The sequence below is a fragment of the Microchirus variegatus genome (assembly GCF_963457635.1).
Source record: "Microchirus variegatus genome assembly, chromosome: 23".
Lineage (NCBI taxonomy): Eukaryota > Metazoa > Chordata > Actinopteri > Pleuronectiformes > Soleidae > Microchirus > Microchirus variegatus.
In genome coordinates, this window is record NC_139824.1 from 3,136,872 (window position 1) to 3,150,458 (window position 13,587).

The 13,587-nt window shown below is 42.0% G+C and overlaps 1 protein-coding gene across 1 annotated transcript; it reads left to right on the top strand.

The window, feature by feature from the left end:
• Positions 1-2,005: 2,005 nt before the first annotated feature.
• On the top strand, positions 2,006-10,621 carry LOC310943670 (N-acetylaspartate synthetase-like; the record flags this gene model as incomplete). The annotated part of the gene is made up of 5 exons (XM_083909306.1): positions 2,006-2,204; positions 2,536-2,709; positions 9,153-9,293; positions 9,481-9,645; positions 10,227-10,621. The coding sequence occupies 5 exons, from the start codon at positions 2,006-2,008 to the stop codon at positions 10,619-10,621; spliced, it is 1,074 nt and encodes a 357-aa protein (XP_083765432.1).
• Positions 10,622-13,587: the final 2,966 nt, after the last annotated feature.

The following is a 13,587-nucleotide window of genomic DNA, read 5'->3' on the forward strand; positions in this document are numbered from 1 at the left end:
CCCAGCATGTCCGCCTCGTTCTCCAGCGACTGCTGGAGAACAAACTATTTGTAAAAGCTGAAAAATGTAGCTTCCACTCACAGTCGGTTCCTTTTTTGGGGTTCATTGTCAAGGAAGGCAGTTTGGCCCCTGATCCATCTAAGATCTCAGCAGTAAAAGACTGGCCCACACCCACATCTAGGAAACAACTACAACGTTTCCTAGGATTTGCAAATTTTTACAGACGTTTTATTCGTAATTATAGCCGCATTGCTGAACCTCTAACTAACCTCACCTCTCCCAAGCAGACGTTCCTGTGGTCCAACGATGCTGAATCAGCCTTCACACGCCTGAAGGAGATGTTCACCTCCGCTCCCATCTTGTCGCACCCGGATCCTGATCTCCAGTTCGTGGTCGAAGTCGACGCATCCGACACCGGGGTAGGGGCGGTCCTTTCCCAGCGCAACCACGCCGACCAGAAGCTCCATCCCTGCGCCTTCTTCAGTCGCAAGCTATCCCCGGCTGAGAGAAACTACGACGTGGGCAACAAGGAGCTCCTGGCGGTCGTCCTGGCCCTGCAGGAGTGGCGACACTGGCTGGAAGGGACCGTCCAACCCTTTATCGTATGGACGGACCACAAAAACCTGGCCTACCTCCAGAACGCTCAACGGCTCAACTCCCGGCAAGCTCGCTGGGCCCTGTTCCTGGGCCGTTTCCACTTCACTCTGACATTCCGTCCTGGCTCCCGTAACGTCAAACCCGACGCCCTTTCCCGAATCTACTCACCTGATCCTCCGGAGCTGGAACCAGGCACCATCCTACCCCCTACCTGTATCCTCGGCGCAGCTACGTGGCCTGTGGAGACCAGAGTCCGCGAGGCTCAGGCCAACGAGCCTGACCCCGGAGGAGGACCTCCCGACCGGCTATTCGTGCCGGAGGTCACTCGCTCGGAGGTTCTCCAATGGGGTCACTCCTCAAAGCTGGCTTGCCACCCTGGGGGCGCACGCACTCTCCAGCTCCTTAAACAGCGCTTCTGGTGGCCCACCATGTCTCAAGATGTTAATACCTTCGTCTCAGCGTGTCCCACCTGCTCGAGAGGCAAGTCGTCTAATCGTCCCCCGTCTGGATTACTACACCCCCTTCCCATTCCCCATCGTCCCTGGTCACACATCGCCGTCGACTTCGTCACCGGCCTTCCCACATCCAACAATCACACCACTGTCCTCACTGTCATCGATCGGTTCTCTAAGACTGTCCATTACATCCCCCTCCCCGCCCTTCCCTCCGCTATGGAAACAGCAGAGGTTTTGGTCCAGCACGTCTTCCGAATTCATGGTTTTCCAACGGACATTGTGTCGGACCGGGGTCCCCAATTCGCCTCCCAAGTGTGGAAGGCGTTCTGTTCAGCGGTGGGGGCATCTGCCAGTCTATCTTCAGGTTATCACCCGCAGTCAAATGGACAAACAGAGAGGGCCAACCAGAATATGGAGGTGGCCCTACGCTGTGTTGCTGCCCGCCATCCAGAGGAGTGGAGCACCTTCTTACCATGGATCGAGTACGCACACAACTCCCTAACCTCTGCGTCAACAGGTGTCTCCCCGTTCATGGCGTCTCTTGGTTACCAGCCCCCACTCTTCGACTACCAGGAAAGAGACGCGGCGGTTCCTTCGGTCCACGCCAACATGGAGCGCTGCCAGGCGGTTTGGGAGGAGGTTAGAGCCTCCCTCCTCAGGGCGTCCCAACGCTCCCAGGATCAGGCCAATCGCCATCGGATCCCTTCTCCCGAATATGTTCCCGGCCAAAAGGTTTGGCTTTCAACCAATGACCTACCCCTGCAGGTTGAATCCCGCAAACTGGCACCCAGATTTATTGGTCCCTACCCGGTGGACAAGATGGTCAACGCCACATCCGTCCGCCTCAAGTTGCCCCAAGCTCTGAGAATCATCCAACCTTCCATGTGTCCCTCATCAAACCAGTGGTCGAGTCCGAACTGGTCCCTCCCGCCGATCCCCCACCTCCGCCCAGGATGATCGAGGGCGGAGAGGCTTTCACAGTTAATCAAATTCTTAACATTCGCAGGCGCGGTCGAGGGGTCCAATACCTAGTCGACTGGGAGGGTTATGGTCCGGAGGAGAGATCCTGGGTTCCTCGTCGCTTCATCCTGGACCAGTCCCTGATCCAGGACTTCCACCGCGATCACCCCGATGTACCTGCTTTGGCGCCAGGTGGCACCCGTTGAGGGGGAGGTACTGTCACGATCCACATTCGCACCACAGACCTATTTGTTGTTGTTTTGTTCGTCGCCACTCTGTGTTCTCCTCTCTCTCTCTCCACCCTGCAGGGGGCGTGGCTGACCTAGTTCCCTGATGACACCAGAATGACTTCCACCTGCGCAGCTCCAGCCCAGCTGCTCCTGATCAGCGATCACGTGGGCTTATAAGGCGGAGCTTCGCGTCTTCTGGTGTCAGATCCATGTTTTCGCTCGCTTGGTAACTACTCGTTCTTTGCTGCTAGAAATCCTGACTTCGTTCGTCCTTACCTCACGTCTTTGTTCAGGTCACCACGTCTCCTGTCGAGAGAGGATCACGGAGTTTCCTGCGGATTCCTTTCCACCCCGGAATCGCTACCTCCTGTTCCTCTCCGTTCCCGTTGTCATCTCCACGCCAGCATCGCCTCGTCGCCCTTCTTCGATCTTCGTGTGCTTCCCGACTCCGCTCTTCGTCATCTCGAGTGAGTCCGTTCCCTGGAGGAACAATCACGAACTGTGTCGCCACGAAGAGTCGTTGAAGACGCTGACTTTGCGTTCGCTGGACATTCAACCCGTTTCTGTCTCTGTCCCCGTTGTCACGTTAGCTAACACAGCACGTGCTCGTCGTTTGTTTATATATCTATATATATCTATAATTATATCTATATTCTTATATCTATATTGTTATTGTTATATATATATATATATATTCTTATTGAGTATACCGCTGGTCGGCTATTGTTGTTTGTATATTTATTATTATTATAATAAATATTGTTATATTGATACCTGGTTGTCCTGCTCTGCATTCGGGTCCACGCCTAAGTCCTCGGCTTTTCCCTTTAAAGGGAAAAGCGTAACAAATTTGGATTAGGGAAAACAGATTTATTTACAAGTCAGGGAAAAACTGAGGGAGGGAAGTACATTTTCTAAAAAATACTACTGCTATTCTAGCAATACAAAGACACATTCAAATCGGTGCAGTATACCTTTAAAGTTAAAGCACAGCCATACAACAGAACTCAGATAAGCTGGGAAGAAACAAAGCTCAAAAGAATATATAAAACCAAAGGCAATAAATGAACTGAGGAAGAACATCATATGGCGGGAGACATTTCCAAATACTCAAGTGTAATAAGGATTGCTCCAGATGTTCTTGTGTAGACTTTTAGTTTGTATCCAAAACATTTGATAATGACAGTATCACGGCTGATCTACACCCTCAACAGATAAAAAGGCAATAACTATTAATGAATTAATGAACAGCTCCATCTTTAATTTCAATTGTGTAAAAGTAGAGCTGGAAAGGCTTATTTAACATTACTGGAATAAAGCTCGAAAGGAAATACTTTTTGGAATAAAGTGGGAACTCCTTACATTTGTTTTGATGCAATCGGTTATGTTCTGCATGTGTGTTAGTCTAACAGACGGCGGCAAAGAGAGGAGAGACTGAGTAAAGTGAACGGCGATAGCAACAACAGACCCAGTGAATAAGAGAAATAAAATATTTTTTTTTTTTAAATTTTAATAAAAGAAAATACTCATGTGACAAGTATGGTACTAATATTTTAAGTTTTAGTTTTAATTACTATACTGTGATATATACCGTTACCTGCATGACTTTATTATGATGTGGAGAAAGTAGCTGTTTGTCCCATTATGTTGGCTAATGTTAATTTGCCACAGGCCAAAAAGCTCAGAGGAAGTATTTCTGTAAACCATGGGGGTGAGTATGTCTGATCCTTCTATCTCATATAATCATAAAGCAGCAGTAAAATTGTCCTCCGACTCTCCTAATATTCCTTTGAGCCCTAACTGATTAAAACGGTCATTGATTCACTACCTAGATCACAGGGTTAAACAAACATCCTCTTCATGAAGTTGTCTTTCCAGATCACTGCCCCCATCTTTCTTTCTATCTTCTCCTCCACATTTTTCAGACTCACATGAAGCATCTCCATGTTTTTTTTTCCCTTTGCAACTCTACACAAGAAACTTTGGAATTTATCCCAACACCTTCCCACCTTCCTCTCACAACTCCTCCTCTTTTCTTCTTCCCCTGTGTCATCCTTATGCACTTTCTGTTCTGCTCTAGCTGCGATGACTGTGTGTATCGTTGAGGTGTGAATTACGTTTGTCCTGTTGTTTTTTCATCGTGTTGCTTCTATGTAAAGTACGACTTGAGAAAAACAAATGGAGCTGCTTTAAATGTGGCAGTTTGTAACTTTTTGGAGGATTCGACAACGGCAGACACTGAATATACTATTTGAGTTACATACATAGATACATAATTGCTTCAAAATAAAAATAGATTTTTAAGCTTGAATATGTATATTTAGGCAAAGGTCAAGCTTTCACAATGTCCCCCATCTCGTGTCACCACAGAAAAATCAGCCAGAACATGTTTGGCAAATAAAGAATGAGCCCGATGCAAAAACCATCTGTAAAACCATCTGTTTGTAGACTGTAGACATCCTTCCTAGTATTCCAAGGCCATTATATTTTCTTGCTGCACTTAGAAAAAGAAGTGTGTGTAGAGTAGTCCTCCATCTGTTGCAAATTTATATTGGACCTTTATCCTCCATTGAATCAATCTGTTTGCAGTGTCATGAAAGCACATCAGCCCAATATTTTACTAGTTACAACTGTTGGTTAACTCATTTCTATCTAATAAGCCAATCACATTGCAGCAACAAGTGCATTTAAACATGGAGACATGGTAAAGGCAATGGCAATTTTAAAATGGCACGGTCATTGGTTGTCACCTGGACTGGCTAGGGTATTTAAGAAATTGCTGATCTCCTGGGAATTTTACACACACGCCTTGATGATGCTAAAGCAACTTAAACAATCACTCGTTTCAACCAAGGTAAGCAGGCTATTTCAGGGGGTCCACAGACTATGACAATGAATTTGTTTCTCAAGCAATGAATTGTTTCTTAATGTTAAAATGTACTAAGCACACAGGAGATAAGATTTGTGTGTATAATTTTCAGTTTATTAACAATTTACAAAATGTATTTAATATTTACACATTTTTTTAACAATGACATAATTTTTACAAAAATTGAAATGAAAATGCTCTCTCTCTGGTACTCACTCACTTAATGTTAACGTTGTTAACTTTATACCGGTGGCCTCTAGCAAACCTATCTTTTATCTGAACACAAAAATGATTTTAAACAGCGACTCATTAGGACGAGTGATGTCAAGTGATTAAAAAAATGCATTTATTATTAATTCATCTAATTAATCTAATTAATCAAATTTTTAATCTCACCTAAAAATTGCCCTCAACTTGAGGTATTTTCCATGTGAGCCGACGACTCGGACACTTGGGTTCTCCGTGGTTGCGCCTCCTAGCAGGAAAGCGTTGAAAAGTTAACCCATTGCCGATCTTTCTCCCATTGCGATTGTGTGTTGCACTGTTACATACCACGACACAGCAACGGTTTCACATGGTTGAGATGGTAAGTAACGCCAAATTAAGCAAACGAAGACATGCGACTGAGAACAGTACGTCTACAGTGCGCAGAGGTCCAAGCAGTAGTAGTGAAGTACAGGAAGTGAAGTAAGCCTCCAACATGGCAGCCATGCCAAGTAATGATGCCACATGCCCGAGCCCTCTTAACGCGATAATTTGACACCTAATAGTTAATATAGCTAATAGTATTAGCCTTGAAACTGGATCTGGATCCTGCAATGACTGCTCAGGCTGAGTCGTTTCCAAAATCACAGCCAATGTTTGAAACATGTCAAATTATGCCTCTGTTCATGCATCGTCTCCACAAATCCAGTTTTACTTTAAATGCAGCTACTTTATCTGCCAACTTGAAGACGAGACGAGTTTATGTACCATCAGTTAAGTTACACCCATCGCTATCAAGGGGGGGAAGTCCTTGCCCCACCAGGGATAAAATTAATTTAGCAGAGACAGGGATAGGAAAACCAGAGGGGGGGAATCGCCCCCCTCCCCCCACAAATCACACCCTTCTGACATCTACAACCTTTCAGTATCCCAGGCAGTAGTCCCACACATTTTCAAATCCTTCACCATCATACCAGTCCCCAAAAGACCAGACACATCCACCCTTAATGACTTCAGGCCAGTGGCACTCACACCAGTTGCCATGCAATGCCTAGAAAAATTGGTTCTGACTCAAATCACAAAACACTGTTGAACCTTGAACCTGGAAATCAACACTGGTCAAAAAAGCAAGGAGTCCCTCTTTATTAATCGGCATGGACATCCATCAAGTACCCATTTTATTTCTAATACAGTTTGCTGGACTAACTATAATAAAAGCACATCACTGTCTGTATTTTCTGGTTGATCTATTGAAAGTCTGTGGGTGACTAATGCTCATCAGAAAACAGAAATGGCAGCAAACACAAAAAGGCCAGGGGCATGGAGAAGGAACAAGGAAATGATGAACCGGACAGAAGCCTTCACACTGTAGCCCACTCAGCATAAACTGAACAGGCAGGGCCTCCCAGGGTTTCGACTCATTGCTACATTCATAACCAAACATAACAAGGGCAGTGGGTTTCCTGCTGTGGGAGTGTTTCTGGCTGAGATCCAGCTCTCTCTTCTCCTTTCTAGCCAGAGTAGAGAAATTAGAAGAAGATATAGAGTTCGCAATCTTTTGAATTGCCTTTAGAATTTTATTTTGAAATTTAATCAAATTGACACTTGATCAGCTGTGGTTTCCCCTTCATTGAGTTAGTTAGCTATGAGTTATGAGTATGCTACTTCATCATATTCCGTTGATATTTAAGTCATGATGTATTTACGTCCTCTGTGGGAGGTTTTTTATAATTAAGATGGTTAAAATTTTAGTACACTCTCATGACTAACTGACAATAGAGTTTCGCCATAACTTGGTTTCAACTTGAATGTTGTATCCATGTTCAACAGCCAATCAGATTGTGGTGACCAGACGTCACTGACTGTTCGTGTTACGTGTTAACTTTTAACAAATATATTATTTTTATAATTGTCACAGTTTTTACAACATCAGACGATTGGAAGTGTCACAATATCCATGTTTGAACAGGAAACTTGATTACTCTCATTTCAGCTAAGCTCATTTTTTTATTTTTTTTCAGAATCCTGGGCATAAGGATTGGCATGTGAAGTTGCTGCCAACCCATGTGTCCAAGGCCTCAGTGTGGCGTCAATACATGAGGTCGGCTAAGGCTCTTGATATGTGTATAAATTGATTTCTATACAATAGCCAAATGCTTATATAGACTGCAATATGTAATGTGTAAAATGTGATTTTTTTTGGGGAAAAGTAAAATAATTATTTTCATTGTGGTTCTTGCTGTCAACAGGTAGTGGAACACAGCTCTCCTGAAAGTCGCCTCAATATTCCGCAGCTTGTTGGAACGGCAGATGGCAGAGTGATAGTAAAGACCATCGACTGGCAGACACATCTGAGTCCCTACTTTTGAAAGCTCCCACAGATCAAGAGTTATCAGCACTTTAGGTATTTATATTCAAAATTCTGCATTGTATGAATAAAAAAAAAACGAATGGACATGATAGTGTTCCATGTGAACAGTGAGCCATGTTTTAAATATCCTGTTGTGTGCTTCTATTCTGTCACAGCTTTGATGCCAACAGACCAGGTGTGGCGCTTGCTCAAACTCACAGTGACGCAGAGCCTATTATATCATCCATAGATGAGTAAATTTTTGACTTTAAGTCATTTGTGTCCTACCTTTGTTTGACTAAAGGAATGAGCTCTGTTGTTCTGATCACTCTGATAAAGTTGCAGATCAAGTCCGTTCAGTTTTTATTCACAATCAACAGGCGTCATTGCATTTTAAATATAGAAGCCAGCTGGTTCCACCCTCATGTCACATTTGGCATGCTCACTCTTGTCTGATGTACACAGATTCTTGTTGATCTCAACAAACCAATTGAGAGTTCTTGGACTAGAAGTGAGTCACATTCTGCCAATTTCCCTGCATCCTCCAAAGCTCCTAGTCCTCTGCCGTCATCACCCTGGGTCTATTTTCATTCTGCAGAAATTATGATAAACCACTACAATGCATTAGTGAAATCCCTCTGTAGAGCTCACAGATGTGTCTTAAGTCTTAATATAGAAACAGTTGGTGTTTGCTTATCATCCTTATTGTATTTATTCAGATAACGCCTCTGTTATTTTCATGTGTAATTCTTGGGCAACTTGCAGTTGTGGTGCATTAAGAATATCCCTGAACATTAAATATTTAGGTTGAAGAAAAATAATGGTGCTCATCCAGGCTCTTCAACACCACTGTGTTCTTTCATAATTCATGAAATGTGCATGTCTATTAAATGCATGAAATCAGGAGAAAAAAGCAACAAACAAAACTTGACCATCAGCAATGAGCTTTTCATTAACTGTTCATTAGCCTGTCCTCAAAGGGAAGCCACATCCAAGTCCAAACCAAAATCTCTTTTTATAGATTCACCAAATTAACCAATGATCACAAGACGAGTTTCCTTTATACTGTGGCCTGGAGCAGAGATGCTATTTGACACAGCCACCGAGCACAGCCCACACCTACCAAATAAAGGTACTCTTATCAGTCAAAATGCAAGCTTGACCAAGAGCTTTACCATTCCAAACCGTACCATACTAGACCGAACCGAAACATACCGTGATGACCACAGTTATAGTGGTGGATTTATCTTATAGGACAAAACTGCGTAGTACCCGTTTCACTGAAACATATGCGAACTGATAAGCCAACCTTATCTATAGCATACAGACAGAAATTCCCCAAACCTCTAGACCCACAAAAACCTCCTTAAAATTACAGCTCAAGGTCAAACAGTCAGACTTCAGGCATTAAGCATATCCCCTGTGTTTTTAAATGGAGCAAAAAGTCTTACAAAGGAATGTAAAACTAAATGGGCTCCACACTTTAGTTGTGCGTGAGTTTGAGCCAATGGACAAAGCTGAGGTTCAACGTAACTTTTATGAAGGGATGATGGAAATGGTGCCAGACACTGCCTTCAGAGGTTTGAGACATCACCCTGAGAGTCTCCTACTCTACACTGCTGTGACAGGTATGGGATCTGCATGAATTTTTTATATGATGCTGCAGCCTGGAAAAAAGTTTAAAAATAAAGTCTGAATTGTGTAAATTTTTACTAATTGATGTTTTTTCTTTGATGTAACGTTGAGTCAAAATGTTCACTTATTGTTCTTCATTGTTGTGTTCTCTTGTTGTTGTCCATATCTCTCCTGTGGCAGTGCTGTGTTTTGTCCTCACCATGTGTTGGGGGGTGATAGGCCTCCTCCCAGCTGCTGTGTTGTGTGGGCGCTACATCTGCAGCAGGCATGTAATCCATGGCTACCTGGAACATGCCATGAGCAGAGACATGGGTGACATTGAGGAGTTCTACATGAAATCACCAGGTTATACAGAATACACCCACCAGCCAATTTACTAGGAACACATGACACCTGGAACAGTAGTTAACAAGTTAAATTTATGTTTTTTTATTTTTATTTTTTATTTTTTCATAATTTTATCCAATCTGACCATTCTCCTGTGACATCAACAAGGACATTTTTTTCTCAGTTACCTCTCATCGAATTGTGATGCTTGATTTAAAATTGAGCAGGTTGACTTGACCATATTATCTATATACCTAAAAGCATTGATCAGGGTACTCCAGATCATATATCTAGGTTTTCCAAGCAGGGATAAAGATTATTTAAGATTATCAATGCAGTATAAACTGCTTGCGCGCGCAAAACATAGCCAGGACACACACATGCCTGTGAATGCAACATTTAAAATGATCATGCCCTATTGATGCTTAGGTTTTTTTAGCTTAATGAGAAAAGGTGCAATCAGTAAAACTGATTTATTATAAAGTAAAACATAAATAAGTCTCTGCGCTGGTTCTTTGACTGATTTGCCTTTTTCTGTCTTGTTTTGACATCTTTTATCCATTGTTGATGTGTTGATGTTGATATGTCCTTGTCCTCAGACTCCTGTCTGTGGGTAGCAGAGCTGAGAGGCAAAGTGGTGGGTGTCGTGGCAGCTGTTGGCCAGAAGTCAAGAGGTGCCGTCATGCTGCAGCGAATGTCTGTTGACTGGAGCTGTCGGCGGTGTGGAGTTGGGGTTGCGCTGGGACAGAAGGTTCTAGAGTTTGCTACAACTCACAGATACTCCTCTGTTGTGCTGGGAACCACAGCGTACACCCAAGCTGTCCACCGGCTCTACCGGCGTCTCGGTTTCATTTGTGTGGGTGTCACCAATGGGTATGTTACACCTGATATGAGACTGTCCCTCCTGGAAAGAATATTCTACAGAGTCCAACATCACCACTACAGGCTGGATGTGCACAGCTGTGCACAGATTGGTAAAAGTGGACACATCTGACACCATACAGAGAAGAAAAGTATTAGAGAATATCCATGGAAACAGCAGTGTTTGTCTTCTGTTCACATAGTTATGACCCTGAATGACTAAACGCATTCTACACAATGACATTGTGTGTTATTAAAATGAATGGGGTTTTATATTTATTTACATGCTATAGAGCTCTGCTAACATCACAACAATGCTATTTTGGTAGGAAGCCACACCGTTACATATAATGTAAATTGCAGTGGACTCTTCCCATCACCACTCTATTTCACAAGCAAGTCAAAAAAACTAATATGACCTTTACATAAGGATATACACACTTTCAAAACTCTCTCCATACTCACAATCTTTCTGTCATTTCCTTCTTCTTTGTTGGTTAACACATCAGCGTAATGTAGGAAAAGCTGTTTTTCTTCATTTGCAGAGTAAGTGCAGCTGCTAGAAACATGATGGCACAAAATGGTGGCCTCCCTAAACTAAGTGCTTTAAGCACAGACAGTATATTTATCATTAATATCAATTACACAAACACACTTATGGGTTATATACAGTGGTATGCAAAAGTTTGGGCACCCCTGTAAATGTTTGTGATTTTCCTTTATAAATCATTTGTTGTTTGAATAAGAAATTTCAGTTAAATATATCATATAGGAGACAAACACAGTGATATTTGAGAAGTGAAATAAAGTTTATGTGATTGACAGAAAGTGTGCAAGAATTATTTAAATGCTGTGTTCTTTTTCCACCATGCATAACGCCCCTTGTTTTGCCCAAATAACTCTATTTTACTTTCATCAGTCCACAGCACCTTATTCCAAAATGAAGCTGGTTTGTCCCAATATGCTTTAGCATACCTTAAGCAACTCTGTTTGTGGCTTTTTTCTGCATTACTGTTCCATACAGCATCTCCTTGTGTAAAGTGCGCTGAATAGTTGAACGATGCACAGTGACACCATCTGCAGCAAGATGATGTTGTAGGTCTTTGGAGCTGGTCTGTGGGTTGACTGTGACTGTTCTCACCATCCTTCACCTCTGCTTATCTGAGATTTTTCTTGTTCTGCCACTTCAGGCCTTAACTAGAATTGTGCCTGTGGTCTTCCAATTCCTCACAATGTTCCTCACAGTTGAAACTGAGAGCTTAAATCTCTGAGATAGCTTTCTGTATCCTTCCCCTAAACCATGATGTTGAACAATCATTGTTTTCAGGTCATTTGAGAGTTGTTTTGAGGCTCCCATGTTGCCACTCTTCAGAGAAGATGTAAAGAGGAGAAACACTTACAATTGACCTCCTTAAATACCCTTTCTCATGATTGTATTCACCTGTGTATGGAGGTCAACTCAACTCAACTCAACTTTATTTATAGAGCGCTTTAGGCAGCTAAAGCTGGTACAAAGTGCTTAACAGTACAATAAATAAAACATGGCACATAAAACATAGGAGACAAAATAAAAACAATAAAACTATAAAACAGTAACAATGTTTAAATAATAAAAAACAATAAAACTATAAAACAATAAAAATGTTTAAACAATAAAACACTAAAACAAGAGCAGAGTCTCATGCTGAGTTGAACGCAGAAGAATAAAAATGTGTTTTAAGATGAGTTTTAAAAATGGACAGTGAGGGGGCCTGTCTAATATGAAGCGGGAGGGCGTTCCAAAGTTTGGGACCGGCAATGGAGAAAGCTCTTTCCCATCTGAGCTTCCGTTTAGACCTCGGTACCTCCAGGAGCAGCTGGTCAGCTGACCTGAGGCACCGAGCAGGAGTGTAAGGATGGAGAAGCTCAGAGAGGTAAGGCGGGGCAAGACCATTTAAAGATTTAAAAACAAATAAAAGAATCTTAAAATGGACTCTAAAATGCACAGGCAGCCAGTGAAGGCAGTCAAGGGTCACTGAGGTTACCAAACCAATTTTGAGTTCCAATAATTAGTGCTAAAGGTATTGAAATCAATAAAATGCACATGCCAAATTTTTTCTGTAAATCATATAAACTTTATTTGACTTCTCAAATATCACTGTGTTTGTCTCCTATATGATATATTTAACTGACATTTATTATCCAAACAACCAATGATTTCTAAAGGAAAATCATGAAAATGTACATCGGTGCCCAAACTTTTGCATACCACTATATTTAATTGATGTCGGTAAACCCACCTAAATTTTACAAACTGGACCATATGAAGGTCTGACAATATCCAAGGAAACAACAGCATTGGTCGTATATCTTCAAAAGGTCATATCTATGTTTCAGTGATGTGCAGTCAAGGACCTCCCCTGTCATCATGTCAAGAAAAAATACTTACAATGATAAAAGAAAATCAATTTCTCCACTTGACTGTTCTATAAATTAGTTTTCTGTATGATTTCAACATTTCTATTATTATTATCTATTTTTTCTAATCATACAGAAAACCAAATATTGAACCACAAAAAGTTCTGGTTCAATGACAATTTGAATTTAAACAGTCCTCTTCATCATGATGTTCACATTTTGACATCATGAGACCAAGAAAACACTTCAAAATTAATCAAGTTATTTAGACATTGAGATTTTTTGTTGTGGAATTGCCACTACTGTTGTGAGCACTTGTTTGTGATAAAGAAATTACCATTGCATCCTTCTACTTAAATGCCCTGCTTTTATGGTAGAATATCACTGTAGCATGACATTTTTATAAGGCTATCCTTGTCAAATATCCATAACTTCAAGAGCGCTTGAGATAATATATACAAACATAGTAAGGCACAGACCTGACACTGACCTGAGAGTATGCATGTGTAAAAATATGTTTTCAAAAATATGTGGACTCCTAATGAACGTTGTGTAATGTGTATGTATATATATATATATATATATAGTGAGTAGACCCTAGTTTGTGTCTTTCCTTCATTTCCTCTCTCTCTCTGGTCCTCATCTTGCAGGTTGCAGGATCCAGATCCAGTTTCGAGGCGGCTACTACTATTATTATTATTA